Here is a 20082-nt window from a genome sequence, read left to right as displayed (position 1 = left end):
TTTAGAACGTAGGATATAGAAAAAAAAATGTATATATATTTTTTTAACTCCTTACAATACCTCTTTTCTTTTCAAAACCATATAATTTCGAAAAAAAAAATTTCAATGCAAAAACGGTGTATTAAAAACAAATCAATTATGCCAAATGTTACCCGGATTTAATATAATTAAGTTGCGACTTATCGTATATTGGGCCTTAAATGAATGCCCCCCTTTACAACCCAGTCAAAACCCTGTATAACACGAGAATGTTACCAGGGTTTAAAGAAAATTAAGTAGCGACTTATATTGGGCTTTAAACGAACACCCCCTGTATAACCCAGTCAAAACCTTTTATAACCCAGTAAAAAAAAACTGTATAACCCAGCCAAAACCCTGTATAACCCAGTCAAACCCCTATACAACCCAATTAATTTAAATTACTAGCTTCCTCAACTAGCACACTGGAATTAACTCGACCGGGTTATATTTGCCAAAATATGCCCACTCGAGATAGCTCGAGAAGGCGCATTTTATGGCGCTATAATTTACATGGTCAAAACAAACGCGGGAGGCGAAAAATGATCTTTTGAAGAAGTCATAATTGTGGGTAGATTATTCTTTTATTTTTATTATGAGCCTAATAATTGCCACAATCCTCGGGACAAAAATATAAAGTGACTGACCATCACGCCGTTTCCTGTGGGGGTAGGCAGAGAGAATAGAACGTCACACAGTGAATACAGATTCTTGTTCTTCTTCAAACCCTTATCCGAACCCCAATGGTGCATAGGGCACTGCATCATATAAACGCAGTGTTATCTTGATCATTAAAACATGAAGGGAAGGTGATCAGCCCTCCGCCTCAAGTACCAGTCCAGGGTAATATTGAATAAATATTATAGTGAAAAAATCACTCATATTTATTTGACCCACCCCCCTCAGAATCGAGCCCGGGACCTCCAGAACGGTAACCTAACATGCTGACCATAACACTACGGAGGCGAACAGATACACGGAATACAGATTACACCACTATTACACTGTATTGACAAGGTCGTTATACTGTATAAATTATGCACTTTTATCAGATTTTGCCTTTAGAACTATTAAAACTTTTTCAGAACTTTTTGAATATTAACCATTTCACAGTACAGTAAACCCCCCTAAAACGTTGAGATAGGCACCGCGTTCTCGGAGAAAACGTTAGAAGGGGTTAATGTTTTTAATTGTTTATGTATATTTTAACCAGCAGAAATGGCTGAAACGAGTATTTTAAAATTGCAATATAATTTTAAAACATTAACCCCATATAAAAGTTACCTCCGATAACGCGGTACCTATCTCAACGTTATATCGGGTTTACTGTACTTTTATATATGCGCAAAATTACAGACTTTATTTGCAAATATCTAGGGGAATCTATTTAAACGCGGAGAAAGCTTCGATGGCAGCCATACAGCATCAAACATCGAGGAGATTAATTCCCATTAACTAACTAATCCCCAGTAACATCAAAGCCTGGTCAACTGCAATCAAAGTAATAAAAATAATTGTTTTCGAATGAATTCGCCCGTACATTGCACTAAATAGTGTCACTTTACAAAAAAATATTAGTTTTTTATGGCAAAAGTAATGATTTTAGAGGAACGCACAAAAAAGCTTACAGAAAAAAATACAATGCTCAAAGTGCAGCATGGATATTTATTTGCATATTTTTTATGTGCCCAGTAATATTATTATTATATTAATTATTTTATTAAGGGAGTACTCGCAAACATACAATTCAGTAAGCGACCATCTGCGCGAAGGGCCAGACGTGTCTCCACGCACATTAAAAAAAAATATGAATTGGAATTTGATTTTTATAGAATATACATATGTATTGAAAAAAATATATCATTTTTTAACTCCTTACCTTTCAAGAACTCTTTTTCAAAATCATACATTTGTTTCGAATAAAAACTTATATTTTCAATACAAAAACGGCATTTTAAGCAGAAAAAAAATACGTTAAATTTTACCTGGGTTTAAAGAAAATACAGTTGCGGGCGAAAGAATATCACGCCTAAAATTTATATACTGATAAAAATAGGTAGAGAAATATTAATTAAATAAATTATTAGAAAATTAAATGATCCCAAATTTCATATTTGTAACAGAAGTGTATGCTCATTGAAATAATCAAAAAACATGTCAATTTAGCACTTAAAACATAAAAAATAAAGGCAAAGTGTACAAAAATAAAATCAAAGTGAAAATGCAAAAATGGACATTTATGAATTTTGATGCATGGTCTTCAATTATTAATTAGGATTTTTTTTGGAAAAAATTATGCTACTTCTTTTCTCAAGCTTTGAATACAAGCCATTCTCGAAATTTTCTTCTACGATGGTTAATAAAAATAAAAATAAATCCCTTACCGCACCCCAATGGTGCATAGGGCACTGCTTCATATAAACGCAGTGTTATCTCGATCGATTACACATGAAGGAAAGGTGATCAGCCCTCCACTTCAGTTACCAGTCTAGTGTAATATTGAATAAATATTAGAGAGAAAAAATCACTTATATTTATTAAACCCCCCTGGGAATCGAACCCGGGACCTCCAGAACGGTAGCCGAGCATGCTGACCATTACACTACAGAGGCGGACAAAAATCCACGATGGTTATAAAGATTAAAGTTATTAGAAAAAAAATACAAAAACTTTTTATGTTACAATGAGTCATAAATGGTATTAAAACACTCTCCTTATCATTCATCGTTCACTTTGTGTAATACCCTTTTAAAAAAAAAAACACTTAAAACATTAAAAATTATTACCATCCCATAAAGTTAACAATGCTTTTAAAATACAAAATATAAATGGTATTCCTCACTTTATAATAATAACAAAAATATTGTAAGAAAAACCTCGATTCATGAATATGAAAAGTCCTCAGTCTCACATACGATCACACATAAGTACATATGGATATTTTTAATGAATGTTTTACTTAGTAAATACCACTATAGTGGTAAGTAAAAAAAATAGTGGTATTTACTGAGTAAAACATTCATTAAAAATGGATAGATTTTACCACAAAGTGACTGCCGATTCAATTAATGAAATTACATACGGATAGTAAAAGGGCAAAAAGGTTAAGCATTTTTATACATCCATATACTCCATATCGCTCACTCCTTTCAAGAACGTCATAAATCAAAAATCGTCAATTTTCAGTTGTGCATGTTTTCGGAATGCCCAGAAAATGTACTATATCCCAGCAAAAGGGGCATATTTTTAACTTAATATTTACCCGCTACAGGACAGAAAGTGTTGTTTTTGCATTTTGAAGAAAAGGTATTGTTTAATAAAAAAAAAAAAAACTAGTTATTTTTCAAATGGAGAAAAAACCTTCAGGTTTAATCTAAAAAGATCTGTTGCACAGTAAAAAGTTCAATAAGTGGCATGATGCTTATATGTAATAAATTGTATTATATTTTTAAACTTTAAAAACGTTCTGAAAAATCAAGTTTTTTGATTTATGATGTTCTTGAAAGGAGTGAGCGATATATGTTATTGTAAGTTAACCTTATTGGTACAACACTATTCCTGATTGAGCCACAAAACTGCCCTTGGTGCTTTACCAAATGCAAGAGAGATAGCTACTTTTCAGTCACATTCAGTATTATTTTATTATTCTTAATTTTGTTCGCATCCCTATTTTTTCCTGTCTGAGGTTCCTGAGATTATTTCATATAAACCTAGACTGGTACCTGAATTGCAGACCTGATTATTTAGTATTTATGCAATTAAGAATCAAGTTAACATTGCATCAATCGGATGCAGTGCCCTATGCACCGTGGAGTTAGGAAAAGGGTCAAAAGATGAAAAATAATTATATAATGAACATTAAAATATGATATTTTTTATATACTAAGGAAAGCTACAGTTAGCACTTATCGCTAATGTTTTGAAATGCATTGCAGCGTCCATCATAAGAGCTGATGTTGATGGTATTGAATGATGTCTAAAATGTCCGATAAGCAGTGCTTAAACGACGATAATAATAACCAAGAAAATTACTTTCAGGATTTAAATCACTGTCCATTTTTGTTCTTTTTCGAGATATCTATAGGGGAGGATACAATATATACTGCCCACTTCTTTTTGGGCCTCTAACGCTTCCTAGACCTGTCCATAATGGGCAGTATCGTCTACCTTGGGAATTGCTGATATAAACGGCAGAGGCATGCATTCTTTATAGGCAGCAAAGCAGTGCCTACCCTGGATTGCTCACATTCCATATAGAAACACAACCAGTGCCTACTATGCCTTATCCTTACCCAACCCTGCTGCCGACCTTGATTAAAAACTCTGTGCACGCCACTGATAAACGGACATAAGAATGGAGAATGCAGAAGTGTTTACACAGACTGAGGACGGGAGTCAGGGAACGTACGACAACCTAGCCGACTAGAATTTCCTACACTAAGACTAATTAGTGCTGTACAACTACAGAGAGCGGCAGACCACTATCAAATCTGTGCTGTTGTCGTACATATCCGACCAACTGCACAACCGAAATTCTGATGGACGGCAACAATTGTAAAATTGGTGTCCTCAGACATCATTGAGTTGCTATAATGTCATTACAATTTTATCATTTTTTGACATCTCATCAAAGATGAAGAAGAATATGGAAGTCTGGGCATTTACGGGGCTGGCGACCATCATAGGCTAGTTTAAGTGATCACTTTACACACGTGTAACATTCACCAATTCTACCCATTAGATCACTAGAACTTCACTAGAGACATCTATTGGTGAGATGTGAAGAAGCTTTTTACTAAGCAGAAACTCTTATATTAGTATGTGAGATCCGAATCCTGGATTATAATTACACACATGAGAAACGCCAGAAAATAACATTTTCATTTTTATTATTTAAGCTTATGATTTGACCAGATAATTTATTTACAACATTTTGAGTGTGTCCAAATACTTGTTCTCATTACAATTCGTAACAAACGTATTTTCCATTACCGGCTAATATTTATTAAGGTAAGTTTTACTTGGTAAATACCACTATTTCTTAAAATCTTTTGTGACACGTGTAACGATACATTCTGTATCATTTTCAGTGTTTAAAAATGATGCAGAATGCATTGGAACACGTGTCACAATAGGTTTTAAGAAATAGTGGTATTTACCAAGCAAAACTTAATTTAAAAATGCATAGATTTTACCACAAAGTGACTGCCGAATCAATTAATGAAATTTTATAAGGTCTTTCAATTTTGTTTATTGATCATTTTTTTGACATAGGTACTTGTATGATTCATATTTCATTTGTTTTGTAATAGTTGACTTTTGTTTTTTGGACGTTTGAAACCCTTCTTTAATTTTTTCTCTATGTATGTACCATAAAGTAGGTTTTTTAACACATAAAGACAGACAAAAAATAATTGCAAAAACGCCAATAAAACTCAAAGACAGTCAATATCACAGTATCTCGCTGATCTATGTAATATATGTGAAAATATGTTAAAGGATTCCTGGTGGGTGATTATATACATGAAGTGTACACAATGTGTCGGGTTGTGGTCCGGTGGTTAGTGTCGTGGACTCTTGGAGTCAGGGCTTCTTGGTTCAAACCTACTCTATCACAGTTTGATACCAATTTTAATGAGCCGCCAAGGCTCACAGAAATAGTATGAAATTGAAATAATTTTATAAATAATAAAAACACAAATATTTATCTCTTTTGTTAAAATATATATTTATGAATATCTCAGACGAATATGTGGCAAAACGATGTTTGATAGATGTTTGAATGATGAAATAAGGAAAGAATGCAAGGCTGAGATAAGTATTATCGATAAAATTAAGAAAGGTGTGTTGAGATGGTTTGGACATGTGGAACGTATGAGTGAGGAAAGAACGGTTAAAAAAAATTATGTGGCGAATGTAGTTGGAAAAAGAAGCAGAGGAAGACCGAGGAAAACCTGGCATAATCAGGTATGTCAAATACTTGAAAGCGGCCGGGTCAGGAGTCGTAATAATCGTCGGGTATGTATGAGGAGATGCATGAATGTAGAAGAGGCGAAGAATGTTTGCAAAGATAGAGTGGTGTGGCGTTTGATTCTCTCTGCCTACCCCTGCGGAAAGCGGGGTGATGGTTATTTAGTTGGTTAGTTAGTTCAATAAGGTAAGGCTGTTAAGTACTTTTCAATATTCAAGTTGATATGATCAAATTTGGGCAACGCTTTGTATCAGATGTCTCATTTATGAAGTAAATAAATTTATAAAGTAATGGAATACAGTTTCCCAGATATAACACACTGCAATGGGTCAATATTGTGACATTGATTATTATATTTTGATTTTTTTCTTCTTCTTTCACTTACTTTTACAACTCATTAATGTTATTTCGTTCAAGGATAATCTGTTTACACAAACCATGTAAGTTTTTTTAAAGAATCTCTTGTTAGAAGTAAATAGCAAGGTTAAATTTTCACAACATCATCAAAATATTTACTGATATAACACATTATTTATTTGAAATGATGTCAAGTTGTTTTACATTATATGCATACTTAAAAACAAAAGAAATACCTACTAACATTATAATTAAGTGAAAATGCAAGAGTATGCATTAAAAATTTCAGAAACAATACTTACTCAATAGATACAATTGCAATAAATATAAAAAAACTGCTTTAAATATGTTACATATTAATGATTTCAATTTATATTTTAAGACTTGGCACGAAGGTTATATCGATGACAGAATTCAATGAAATCGCTTAATATGACAACATTAATTTAAGTTAGAAGGAAATAAAAAAGGACACTTACATCATTTTGTGCAATGTGGTTTTCTTGATTCTCTTCCAGAATTTCTTCCTTGATTGGTACATTCAAAAGTGGCTCTAAATCCATAAGGGACTGCTCCAACTCTTCACTCGAGGGTTGCAAATGGTTTATATTATCCATTCTGAATATTTCACGTTAGGTGGTCCGTTGAAAACCGTTCAAAATCATCGAAAACCCCGTCAGCTCGGTTAAAACACCAACACAATATTTAATTTCGCAAAAAGCCATAAATGAAATGTGTATTAAGGCTTTCCGGGAAAACAAAATGTCGAGATCCGAAGGGAAAAAATCGTGGCTACACTTTCGAAAACTTTCACTCGCACAACTTCGAATTATGCTAATTATTATTGCACGTCTAACAGACAAAACAGAGTGTTAATTTAATAAAATGTTATTTCAACAAACCGAAAAACTTTATCGAAAATACCGTCGGTGACGGATCGCCGACCAGACACGGCAAAAAACGACAGCTTCGGACGCCATTGAAATCAAGCTGTTCGTTAGTCTATGAAAGTACTTTTTTATTATTATATCTATGGATGCTCAAAGAATTATGCTGTTGCACGGCGGGAACGATGTTAGTTTTCACACGCGAGTTTCCCATTTGCATTTTTCTTTTTCAAAGTTCCGAATACATGGATCTGACACAAAACTGCGTACAAATCAGACGGTTGTTTTATTTATGAAAGGGGGGAAATAGAAGATTCAAATGTACATTTAATTAAATTTACTGTTAATACATTTCGTCCTTTATCTTTACGTAAACACAAAAGATTAGGAAAAGAAAGTTTGTTAAAATATTTAATTTGTGCTTTTGACTTTTAAACTTCGACTTTTATGTAAAGTTAGTCATCTTTCGTTATTTTATATGCACTACTTTTTCATATTGCAATCACAATTATATTTAAAAACAAATACAAATAAAGTTAATTTTAGTAATTGCTCAGCTAAATTTGAATGCCAAACAAATTATTTTCAAATTACTAAAGCGGCACGCACTTCCGTACGTGAAAGATACCGATATCTCTAGAGATATCGGTATCTTTCACGTTTAGGATACCAATAGCCTTTTCGAGTAGCATTAGCAAATATGAATATCCATTATCACCTTTTTACAATTTGCTTTATATTTTATTATTTATTGTATTATATTGTATATTCTCGCACAGATATGCCCTTATGGATTTTTTTTTGACGTTATGAAAAAATATATGTTTTATGAAATTTAAAAGAAATTAATTGCATACCAAACGTTACACGAACAGTTTTAGTTAATTATTGATCGAATTGATATTGAGTAGCCCACTGGGTATTGAGGAGTATTTTGTAATCAAAGACAATAAAAAAGCTACTATAGACAATAAAAGATAATATTATTCCTCAAGGTGTCAGCAGTGTCCATACAATAAAAAAAACGACGCTTCGAAAAATTGTCGTGATTTGTCGCGTAGGTGATTTTAGGTTAGAGTTATGAAGTTATTTAAAAATAAGTTACAAATATTGACATAATTTAACATTGACCTCTGTAAATAATGTTCCATGTTCATAAAATTGTTACGCGTGTCATAATTTTTTAAATTCTTCAGTTTTTAATTCACGATTTAGTGTTCAAAACTTTCGTCGTGGGAGATTATTTTTAGTTGTTTTTATCGAAAGAAAAAATAACTTTTGCAGTATATTAAACATTTTAAAAATTGATATACGATAAAGTCATTTAGTTTTCTCGTCTGATAGTTAATCTGTTAAGTTTTATGTTACAGTTATGAGCGTTAAACTGTGTCGAGGTAAACGATATTGAATTACAGGTAATATGCATTCTTATACTTTGTTTTCATTGCAGGTTTTTAGTTGATTTGCTCGTTAAGATGGGCGTCGTGTCGAACTTGACGCATTTCAATGTTATCGGCTTCATAATAGCCGTAAGATTGGCGTCGGTTTTCCTGGTGCAGACTTGGTATGTGCCTGACGAGTATTGGCAGAGCTTGGAAGTTGCTCACAAACTCGTATTTGGCTACGGACACCTAACTTGGGAATGGAGCAATGGAATAAGAAGCTATCTACACCCGGCTCTTATTGCCGGCGTCTATAAGATTTTGGATTTGTTAACCATCGATTATCCTGAACTCCTGGTAAGATATATATACTTTTATGTTATGATTTCATTTAAATGATTTTTTCTAACTAACTAACTATCACGCCGCTTCCCCGCAGGGGTAGGCAGAGAAAATAAAACGCCTCACCACTCTGTCTTTGCAAACATTCTTCCCCTCTTCCGCGTTCATGCATTTCTACATACACACCCGCCGATTATTCTGACTGGCTTATTCCGGCTTTCAAGTATTTGACATACCTAATTGTGCCAAGTTTTTCTCGGTCTTCCTCTGCTCCTTTTTCCAACTACGTTCGCTTCGTAAATTTGTTTTACCATTCTTTCCTCACTCATACGTTCCGCATGTCCAAACCATCTCAAAACACTTTTCTTAATTTCATTGATAATGCTTATCTTAGCTTTACACTCTTTTCTTATTTCAGCATTCGAACATCTATGATACATTGTTTTGCCGCACATTCTTCTGAGAGATCGCATTTTAACTGCATTCAGTCTACTTTTATCCTTGTTTTGCCAACTCCATGCTTCACTTCCATATATTAGGGTTGGAACCAGGACTCCGTTGTGTATTGCTAGTTTAACTTATTTTTTTCTGGTTTTTATTATATTTTATCAACCTTTAGCCGCTCAGTAGTCCTTTACGGGACCGCGGATTTGCGTCGTTCAATACCCACTGGTTCCATTCAGGAGCGGTGATTGTGATGCATTTCGCTATTGGATTACACTGATTTATGACAATAGTATTCAAAATATTATTATGATTTATGACAATAGTATTATAACAGCTACGCGTCGGTAGCAAGTCGCGTGAATATTTCATAAAAATGCTTGGGCAGGGGCTACCCTTATTGCACGCGGCGATTAAAATAAGAGATTTTCATGAAGACTTTAAAGTGCCCAAATATGAATACGTAAAAAAATCTTGTGTATTTTGTCAGATACTAGTGCCCCGCATTCTCCAAGCCTTGCTGAGCAGTGCCGCTGACTACGCGCTCTACAAGTGGAGTGGAAAACACAAGTGGGCCCTGTTCCTGCTTACCACCCAGTGGTTCTGGTTTTACACTGCGACAAGAACACTCGTTAACAGCACCGAGGCGGCCTTGATCACCTTAGCTCTGGCCAGGTTCCCATTCCGGCCTGGGCATCCCAGTAAGTACTCGTATTGTGGGGCTATCCTTTTAAACTGTCCGCCTCCATAGTGTAATGGTCAGCACGCTTGGCTAACATTCTGGAGGTCCGGGGTTCGATTCCCAGGGGGGGGGTCAAATAAATATAAGTGATTTTTTCACTCTAATATTTATTCAATATCACCCTGGACTGGTACCTGAAGCGGAGGGCTGATCACCTTTCCTTCATGTGTTGACGATCAAGATAACACTGCGTTTATATGCAGTGCCCTATGTACCATTGGGGTGCGGATAAGGGTTTAAAGAAGAAGAATTCTTTTAAACTGCCATTAACCGCCATACCTTTGGGTTATTATTCAAAAAGTAGGTAAGAAGTCCTCATGTTTTTTTCATAAGATTTCTTTACAAAAATCTTATTTCACTTCAAACCCTTACCCGCACCTCAATGGTGCATAGGGCACTGCATCATATAAATGCAGTGTTATCTTGATCGTTAACACATCAAGGAAAGGTGATCAGCCCTCCGCTAAAAATTCAAAACCCTCGGTTGAAAATTACAGAAAACTTATTAAAAATAAGGGTATTCTCTCATATATTTACTCTATATAAATGGTTACTAACTTTTGCAAATTTTTTACACTGATCATTTATATATTTTTCTATTTATATTGAAATAGGCTATACAAAATGTTATCCGAGCATTAAATCGGGATTGCAAATGAATTATTTAGTTATGTTAATATTGTTTTTCTCTTTTTGCAGAGGACAATGGCTGGCTGTGCCTGGCGGTCATGTCTTGCGCAGTTCGGCCCACGGCAGCCATTATCTGGTTCCCTTTGTGTATTTACCACATTGCCAATGCCGAAAACAAGAAACGTCTTATCGCTCTCTACTACATTCCCATCAGGTAAATTCACACTTTGAATACTGCAATTTAGCATATGTAATTAATCACATCGCTCACTCCTTTCAAGAACGTCATAAATCAAAAAACTTGATTTTTCAGGAGAACGTTTTTAAAGTTTAAAAATATAACACAATGTATCAAAAATAAATATCAAGCCACTTACTGAACTTTTTACTGTGCAACAGATCATTGTAGGTAAAACCTTTTCTCTATTTGAAAAATATTTAGTATATAAAAAAAAATAATTAAACAATACTTTTTCCTCAAAATGCAAAAACAACACTTTCTGCCCTGTAGCGGGTAAATATTAAGTTAAAAATATGCCTCTTTTGCTGGGATATAGTACATTTCCTGGGCATTCCGAAAACACGCAAAACTAAAAATTGACAATTTTTGATTTATGACGTTCTTGAAAGGAGTGAGCGATATGTAATTAATCACATTATTATAATATATACAAGTTCAACAAATATGCATGTGGGTGAAATTTCAATTATTTTACTTTTCTTCTAACCCTTATTCGCACCCAATAGTGCATAGGGCACTGCATTGTATTGACACAGTGTTATCTTGACGTTACTTTTATGAATGCAAGGTGATCACTCCCGCGCTTCTCCGACCAGTCCAGGGTAATATTAAATAAATATTAGAGTGTAAAATCATTAATATTTATTTTTACCCCTCCCCCCCTTGGAATTGAACCCGGGACCTACAGCACGGTAGCTAAATGCGCTAACCATTACACCAGGGATGCGGACATAACACATTTTACTTCAAGGGTGCTTAATTTTATTACATATTTCATGCTCTTATAATATTCCTATTTTTCAGTGTATCGATTTTGGGATTGTCAACACTCCTGGATTCCTACCTCCACGGTGAGCTGATTTTCACCCCATGGGAATTCTTGAAGATAAACGTATTCAATGAAATCGGAAGCTTTTACGGAAGTCAACCATGGTAAGATTTTTTTTTCCTGATTTCCTTTTTTCTCACCCTTAACCGCAGCCAATGGAGCATATTGGATTGCATCGTACTGAAGCAGTATTATCTTAAAGGTCAATTTTATGAAGGCAATGTGATTAGTCTTGCGCTCAAAGTTCCAGTCCAGGGAGTTATTAGAGTGAAAAATCACCTCTGTTTATTTTGACCTCTTTAGGAATCCAACCCGAGACCTGCGGCAAGTTAGCCAAGTGCGCTAACCACCACACTACGAAATCAGACATTCTTGTATTTACCAATTTTTTTTTAATTTGCAGGCATTGGTATTATACAATCGGTTTTCCGACGGTAATGGGAATTAATCTCATCCCATTTCTGTGTTCCGGAATGGAGGTGATCCGCGACAGGAAGGCATTCAAGACGCAGTTCTTACTGATGTTCGTTATATTGTTCACCATTGCAATCTACAGGTAATTAACACTAAATATTACTACTTAAAACTATCTAGAGGAAACTCCTCGAAAGATATCTAGAAGAAGACCAAAAAATTCATGGATGCTGCAGAAAGATAACAAGGCATGGCCTAGGTGACGTTGTCCAGGACAGAAGGACCTACAACCTGAGGACGAGGAGAGCTGACCCCAGCAGTCTACAAAGACGATAAGTTGAGATGTAGCCAGGAAGAAAATTACTATTAAAAACTATAAAAACATTTTTTCATTTAGTCGTTTCGGAAGACTTGCATAGTATGCCATATCTGTGTTAGGCCGTGAACTCCTCCCCACATCTTTGTAAATGTACATTAACCCTTACCGGCCCAATGTCGAATCTCATTCGACATTGTTTTTTGCCTCGTAGGTCCCATGTCGAATGTCATTCATTTTTTTTCTTCATTAGTATTATTAAGTTAAAATGCTAGCTCAAATTTTTTCAGTCATGTCTATCACAACAGCATGTGGAGCAGAGAATAAATGAATTTTTACCCATTGGAATGTGTATGGTTAATAAGTGACATTTAGGAATATTCGCATTTTTCCGTTTTTAACCACCCTACCTTCGGGTTATTTTCAGGCATATTTTTTATAAACAAGCAAAAAAATCACAACGTTTGTTGTCACAAGATATTGTCAGGTATGAAACCTGACAAAAATTTGTCAGTGTATCCGGTATGCATTAAATATTTTTGGCACAGATATCTTTTATAGGTCATACAGGTTAGCGCAGAATGTTGAAGAAAAACCGCGCGTATCACGTACGTTCGTATGTATAGGGCAGTTAAATCACATTTTCATATGGTGTACAAAATACATACCACTATTGCACGCGGAAGTATTTTAGCACTGTAAGGGAAAGATTAAAAACTAACTAACTAACCATCACGCCGCTTCCCCGCAGGGGTAGGCAGAGGGAATAGAACCCCACACCACTCTGTCTTTGCAAACATTCTTCGCCTCTTCCACATTCGTGCATCTCCTCGTACATACCCGCCGATTATTACGACTCCTAACCTGACCACTTTCAAGTTCAAGGAAAGATTAAATGGTGTTGATATTACCAGTTTCTCCTATTTATGAAGTGAATTTTGTGTTTTCAGTTTTCTTCCTCATAAGGAGTTCCGGTTCATCTTGTCACTGGTGCCTATCGCCATCTACATCACTCAGGATACTTTGTCGCGATGGAGCAGAAGGGCGAGAGGGTAGGTTCATTAATGCAGCAAAACCTGCCTAATTCCATCAACGACAATTCCAACATTCTCACAATTCCAAAAATATGTAATTTTGGTCCCCCTAATAATGTTTTTGTTCAAAACATTGTATGTAGTGGATTTTTTTTGTGAAAAACATACTCACTCATTTACTTCAGCCTTCTTCTTGTGTCCAGTATTGAACAAAGGCCCCCTCTTGGACTTCCACAGTTCTCTGTTGGACGAGACTCTTTTCCTGTGCAGGCCCGCCACTTTTTTAATGTAAAGTTTGCATAAAAAATGTGAATGACATTATCAATTGAAGCATATACATATGTGTATAAAAGGGTCTTCCGAAACATAAATATTGTTATTACAGATTATTACTTATTTAGGTATAACAAATAAAGCACAAAAATCACAATTAACGCACTTTATGTAAACGTACATAGAACTTCAAGATTCAAAACACGGAAACACGTCAAACAAAACCTAACACATACCTCTTTTGGTTAAAATAGCTTTGATTATTTAGAAATAAAGTTTACAACCTGCTTCCATAATCCATAATTAAAATAAACGCTATATATTAAAGAGCTATTCATAAATGGATAATGGAAGTGGTTAGATCTGAAATAGATTGCGTCATCAACCATGTCGTATTTGATTGCATGTTATAAAAATTTCTTTTTTTATAAAATAAGTATTGTAAAATATGCCCTCGGCATGGGAAACTCAATGAGGGGCATATTATTGTAATTTGTGATTTATTTGTATGATGAAATAAAAATAAATAAATAAATTTTCAAACCCATTTTAGCTCAAAATACCAAAATATCATGTGTTTGCTGAAATACAGATTACTAATGATTGAATTATATTCCAGATTGTACGTGTACCTGGTGTTTGCCCTTTTGTTCTTTGGCAACATTATTCCGATTGGATACGTTAGTCTGGTCCACCAAAGGGGGGTGCTAGATGCCATGCCCATCCTGAGAGAGATCGCCAACAAGCATCCTTCCAACACCTCCATACTGTTCCTGATGCCCTGTCATTCTACACCTCTGTACAGGTAGGAGGCCGTTATTTTCAAATGATTATTGACATTTTTTTAAAAGAGAAAATTATACAACATTACAAATTGATATATGTAATTAATTTTAAGAAAATTACAAATAATTTTACATACGAGTTTGTTAGGGGAGGTTAATAATAATAATAATAAAAAATAATAAAACCCTTATACGCACCCCAATGGTGCATAGGGCACTGCGTCATATAAACGCAGTGTTATCTTGATCGTTTACGCATGAAGGAAAGGTAATCAGCCCTCCGCTTCAGGTACCAGTCCAGGGTAATATTGAATAAATACAACAGTGAAAAAATCACTTATATTTATTTTACCCCCCTTGAGAATCGAATCCGGGACCTACAGAACGGTAGCAGAGCGTGCTGACCATTACACTACGGAGGCGGACAAAGGTTGAGATATTAGTAGGAAATGGAATGTCAATGTGGGGAGGTCTGAAATAACTTTCTTTCAGACTTCTCCACATTGACATTCCATTTCCTACTAATATCTCAACCTTTGACCGCCTCCGTAGTGTAATGGTCAGCAAGCTCTGCTACCGTTAACGGATACCCAAAGGGTAGCTATCATTTAACGGTTACCCAAAGAACATGTGATCTAGGTCTTCACACATGGCTCATCAAGACGACATTCACACATGGCAGTATCCCGGACATGTATTCTAAACAAGTGAGAACTGCAACAGCATTGGCTTATTCGTATTCTGCAGTTGGATGTTGTCTCGAACTTGTTTAGAGCTATCTGGGAGAACCAGGGTTCCTCAGATACTGAGGGAGATATATTGTATAAATTTTTACCGTGATAAATAAAAAATATCTCACTAATCAAATTAATATTACTAATAAAACTAACCCAATAGCAGGAACACTAATATTTTAAATTCAAATGTAAAACGTGTAAATAAATAAAAACTCGACACCGGCGGCTAGAACACTCTAGAAGGGTGTAAAGCCATAAAAAAAGAAGAAGAAGAAAAGAGAAAATATGAAAACCTTTCAATAAAATCTTTATAACAATTTGACAATGCTATTTTTTTGGTTATAATTTTGTGTTCAGATTTAATATTAAATAAAATCAAATAGTTTTGTGAAAATTACAAATTTCTTTTAGAATTGTAGCTTTCAAAATATACGTAGAATTTCCAAAATTGATTAAATTTTATTGTATTGAAAAAATTTCATTAAATTGTTACGACTGCAGCCACTTGCACGCCAATGTGCCCGTCCGCTTCCTGACCTGCGAGCCCAACCTGAGCGGCAAGGCCGGCTACCGCGACGAGGCGGAGCAGTTCTTCGAGGAGCCGCAGCGCTGGTTCCAGCGGGAGTACCTCAACCAGCAGGTCGGCGAGAACGGCAAGAAGTCCAAGCTGCCCTCGCACCTGGTCACCTTCGACAAGCTGGTGCCGCAGATCGGGAACATCCTGGCTTACTATAACCCCGTGCATACGCTCTTCAACTCTGAGGTAACATTGCATTTTTTTTTGTCTTCTGTGATCTCAATCCGGTCTGCAGCAAAAAATGACTCCTCCTTCGCCATTCCGGTCTATTGTGCGAAACCCTCTTCTGCTCCTCATACGTTGGACAGCCCATGTCCATATAAATCTATTTTTAATTAATGTTTTACTTGTTCCACATAAAGGCCAAATTATGAATTATTAAGGAAATTTAGACATCCAAAAAAACCTAAATTCTAATAATAATTTATTTAATAATATATATTTCGAAATTCTCCACCTTTGCTTTCCATTTTTCCTTTGTTTTCAAACTCTGCCCCTTGACTAACCCCCTCCCTCTAACTTTCCCCTCTCCTTTTTTATAGAACAGTTTTATATTTTATATTTGAGTTATTATACAGGCCTGAATGATGGAAGTTTAGCTTCCGAAACTAGTAGTCTTTAATAAAACTCAAGTGGTATAAAAACAAGTGTTTTCTTTAATCATTGTAACATGTCTTACCACAAAGTTAATGCCGAAACAATAAATAAAATGTTTTACTTAGTAAATACCACTATTTCTTAAAATCTACTGACACGTGTTTCGATGCATTCCGCATCATTTTCAAACGCCGTTTGAAAATGATGCGGAATGCATAAAAACCCATGTCACAGTAGATTTTAAGAAATAGTGGTATTTACTAAGCAAAACATTAATTAAAAATGGATAGACTTTACCACAAAGTGACTGCCGAATCAATTAGTGAAATTAGGCTAAGATATTCGCAGCGTGGGCGTCCTCTGGCGTTTGTTCACTCGATCGTTCCCTTTATTCAGCGGCGTGCACAGAGAATTAACTAGGGTAGGCAGTAGAGGTAGGTAATAAGGTAATATAGGTACTACTTAGTAAGGAGGGGTAGGTACTGATTTTTATGACATTTTTATGTAAGTTAGGATAAATACTGATTTTCTGCCTGTGTGGAATGCACGCCCCTGCCTCTATTATCAGGTGCAGGAAACCCTCCTGTCTCAACACGTGACCAATTAATCCATTTGGCGAGTCTCTTCGTTTTGTACCTTTCTGTCTTTGTTTTGTACCGTATCTTAAAAAATGCAACAAAGACATCAATATGAACATTTTAGTTAAGCTACCATAATACATATATACATAAATATATTTTCATTTTATGCTTTAGATAGTTTATACAGAAAAACTTGTTAAATTGATTGAAGATAATTTGAATTTTGTCATAATTTGAACAATAATAGAAAATTCTAGTCACTCTATGATTTTTTCATGTTGTATAAAATATTTGGTAGTTAAAAAATAAATCTTTCGGAATTTGAAAAAAAATCATGTATAAAAAAGCAATTACAAATAGAAATTTAGATTTTTGTTTATGTTTTAAATAACTTTTTTTATTTATTATTATAAAATTAGTACACTGTGGGATTTTGGTGAATGACTTACTAGTTTCACAGAGCCGAAAATGTATCAAAATGAGATTAAATTACATGAAAGGTAAATAAAAATTCTTGAGGAGGAGAAAAAACAGTCTAATTCCAAAACATTATTTTTACTGGTATGTGGACACAGTTTTTTGTAACCAGATCCTTATTTATTCTAAAATGTTTTACGATCCCTGGTTTAATATTTGCCTGTATTTTTTTGCAGTATCTTTGTGACGACAGACAAGGACGCAATGTCTTGATACACGAACGTGTAGTCAGGGGTACCCAAAAACCAGCTGCCAAGAAACCAGAAGTGCAATCGTAAAATTAAGTCGCCTGACATGTACCGTACAAGGGTAGACTACCCGCAAACAATCATTTCACATCTTGACGTAAATTTATGCATTATTTTTTACCCGATTCTATCAAACTGCGTTTTATAAATAAATAAAAAATTATAAATTCATGTAAGGATTTATTTTATCTTCTTTTTGAAAAAAGTTAAAATTGGTAGTCACATGGCAGAAAATACTTTTATATATTCTTTAAGGTTTAAAATTATATTATTTTTACTCTAGCATAATAACGCATCTGTCTTCCTGCCAGAAATAGTATGGTAAATTTAGATTTTAAAATGTTTTTTATTTTTATAAAATTTAACCACGTTTTTATTGGTACATTTTTTGTCCAACCGGTTTCGACAAGAACTTTGTCATCATCAGTGTTAAACATGTTTTTTTATTTGTTTTCTTATACCCTAAATATTGCTAGAAATAATGACGGAGTGTTTTTCTGCCATGTGTCTGTAATTTGAGAAATGGTACATATATTATTTTATTTTAAGTAATCTTGGGTTCTTTTTCAAAACTGGCTAGGACCAAATTGCGATTTTGACAAGTAACACCCTCTAACAGACACCGGTTATATTTAAAACCGAGCATTAGTAGAATGTGCGAGAACAATATCTCAATTCAAATTTGCTATATTCGTTATGTAGAGTGAAGTACTAAAATGTGTTTTGGAGAAAACCACTCAAAGTCATAGCACTTTAAATGCGTGTTCTAATAAAATTGAAATACTGGTAAAAATTATGGTAAATTTGAAATACGTCAGCTTTGGATGAGACCCATGATTGTCATTTTTGTTTTATAATTTCTTATTTATGTTGTCTTATTTTTTCGCTTTGCTAGAGTAGTGATATGCGGTTGTGGTTATAACTATCAGTATATAATATCACTGAACACATTAGTATGTATAACTATGATGCTTTCTAGTTCACTATAACCGAGATCTTACAATTTTTGTACTTGTGACTGAGCTCAAGTATCTGAATCTTATTCCCATGTTCTCGTGAGTCTTCCATATTACATTGACACTTTTTTCTCATGAAAATTTAAACTTGATATAAAATGTACCCAAATTCACTGATAATACACTAATTTACCTTGCCATTTTAAATATTTTTTGTTGTATATAATTGAAATATATGTGTATGTATTGATAATTCAGATTTGATAGTAAACCACAAGCCACAAGTTATAAAAAAAGTTATTTAATGAGGAAATACGTGTGCAATTCATTGAAATGAAATCATTAAATCCTAAGTATAAAAAAAAAAACATATTCTCTAGACCTCAACATAATCTATACATTTACATCATGCTTATAAAATTATTATTTAGGCTTGAATTTAAATCATGTAATTATTTCAAACGCACATTAGTTTTTCTAATATAAAAATTACAAGTTTGTCAATGATATACATATTTTAATATGGAAAATCTATTCTAGTTAAACAAAATTTTGATGATATTACAGGAACTGGACTGAATTTTAATGTATAAATATTATAGCTGTTTTTTTCAAATAAAATAAAACATGAATAAAAAAATTAATCATGGCAATTTTAAAGGAGAGTATTATACTTAACCGTAGTGGTTATTTGTAAATAATTTACTAACAATTGACACTCCAATTTGGTTAGTGTTGGGTGACAAATTATACATAATCCACCGAACTGTAAATTAAGCTGGACATTAAGCTTCGTAGAGAATTAGTTTTAGCATAATGAATTGAAGCAACAGCGTGGAATAAAAATCACAAAATATTGCATTTAAAAAAAAACTCAAATGGATATTGTTAAAGGTGGAGACTGACCGGAGCATTTTGTCGTAACGTAACACGTTACGATGCGAGCATTCAGGCAGTCAGTACACCGAGCCGAGCGCTCGGTGATGCTCGCAGCAATGTTATGACGAAATGCTCCGGTCAGTCTCCACCTAAACACATATATTTCTGCATACTTTTTGTGTTCGCCTTGTCAGTAAATATTTTTGAAAAACCCTTACATTCTGTTTTATCAGTTCAAATTTGGAAAAATTTCATGCGCGCACTGTGAAAATTTCAAACAAACACTTATCCGCACCCGATGGTGCATAAAGCACTGCGTCATATAAACACAGTGTTATCTTGATCGTCAACACATGAAGGAAAGG

The 20082-nt window shown here is 34.3% G+C and overlaps 2 protein-coding genes across 8 annotated transcripts in view; one reads left to right on the top strand and one right to left on the bottom strand.

Annotated features, from left to right (window-relative positions):
• LOC148310918 (E3 ubiquitin-protein ligase TRIM33-like) overlaps positions 1–7333 on the bottom strand; it is a 54295-nt gene extending 46962 nt beyond the window's left edge. For 3 of the 7 annotated variants that reach the window (XR_015837334.1, XM_088257594.1, XM_088257597.1), the window contains exon 1: positions 6826–7327. Coding sequence is in view for 5 of the 7 variants with exons in the window: in XM_088257594.1 (XP_088113720.1) it covers positions 6826–6963 (138 nt within the window). In the remaining 2 variants the exon portion in view is untranslated. Of the gene's footprint in view, positions 1–6825 lie in introns of all 7 variants that reach the window. The other 4 variants (XM_088257593.1, XM_088257595.1, XM_088257596.1 and 1 more) reach the window with 2 other exon arrangements.
• Positions 7334–8239: 906 nt separating this feature from the next.
• Positions 8240–19711, top strand: PIG-B (phosphatidylinositol glycan anchor biosynthesis class B). The gene is made up of 10 exons (XM_088257592.1): positions 8240–8304; positions 8684–8972; positions 9892–10102; positions 10843–10987; positions 11819–11947; positions 12247–12399; positions 13524–13625; positions 14500–14685; positions 15904–16165; positions 17811–19711. The coding sequence occupies exons 2-10, from the start codon at positions 8709–8711 to the stop codon at positions 17910–17912; spliced, it is 1554 nt and encodes a 517-aa protein (XP_088113718.1). The 5' UTR covers positions 8240–8304; positions 8684–8708; the 3' UTR covers positions 17913–19711.
• The last annotated feature ends 371 nt before the right edge of the window (positions 19712–20082 follow it).

The sequence above is a fragment of the Brachycentrus maculatus genome, unplaced genomic scaffold (genome assembly GCF_059751285.1).
Source record: "Brachycentrus maculatus isolate JH-2025_06_01 unplaced genomic scaffold, ASM5975128v1 h1tg000085l, whole genome shotgun sequence".
NCBI lineage: Eukaryota > Metazoa > Arthropoda > Insecta > Trichoptera > Brachycentridae > Brachycentrus > Brachycentrus maculatus.
The sequence above is the reverse complement of the archived record's forward strand: the minus strand, read 5'-3'. Positions and strand labels throughout refer to the sequence as shown.

Coding starts and splice junctions, on each gene's coding strand:
- PIG-B (XM_088257592.1), top strand. CDS start 8,709: ATGGGCGTCGTGTCGAACTTGACGCATTTCAATGTTATCGGCTTCATA. Junction 10,103..10,842: donor ATTCCGGCCTGGGCATCCCA/GTAAGTACTCGT, acceptor CTCTTTTTGCAG/AGGACAATGGCTGGCTGTGC. Junction 11,948..12,246: donor TTTTACGGAAGTCAACCATG/GTAAGATTTTTT, acceptor TTTAATTTGCAG/GCATTGGTATTATACAATCG.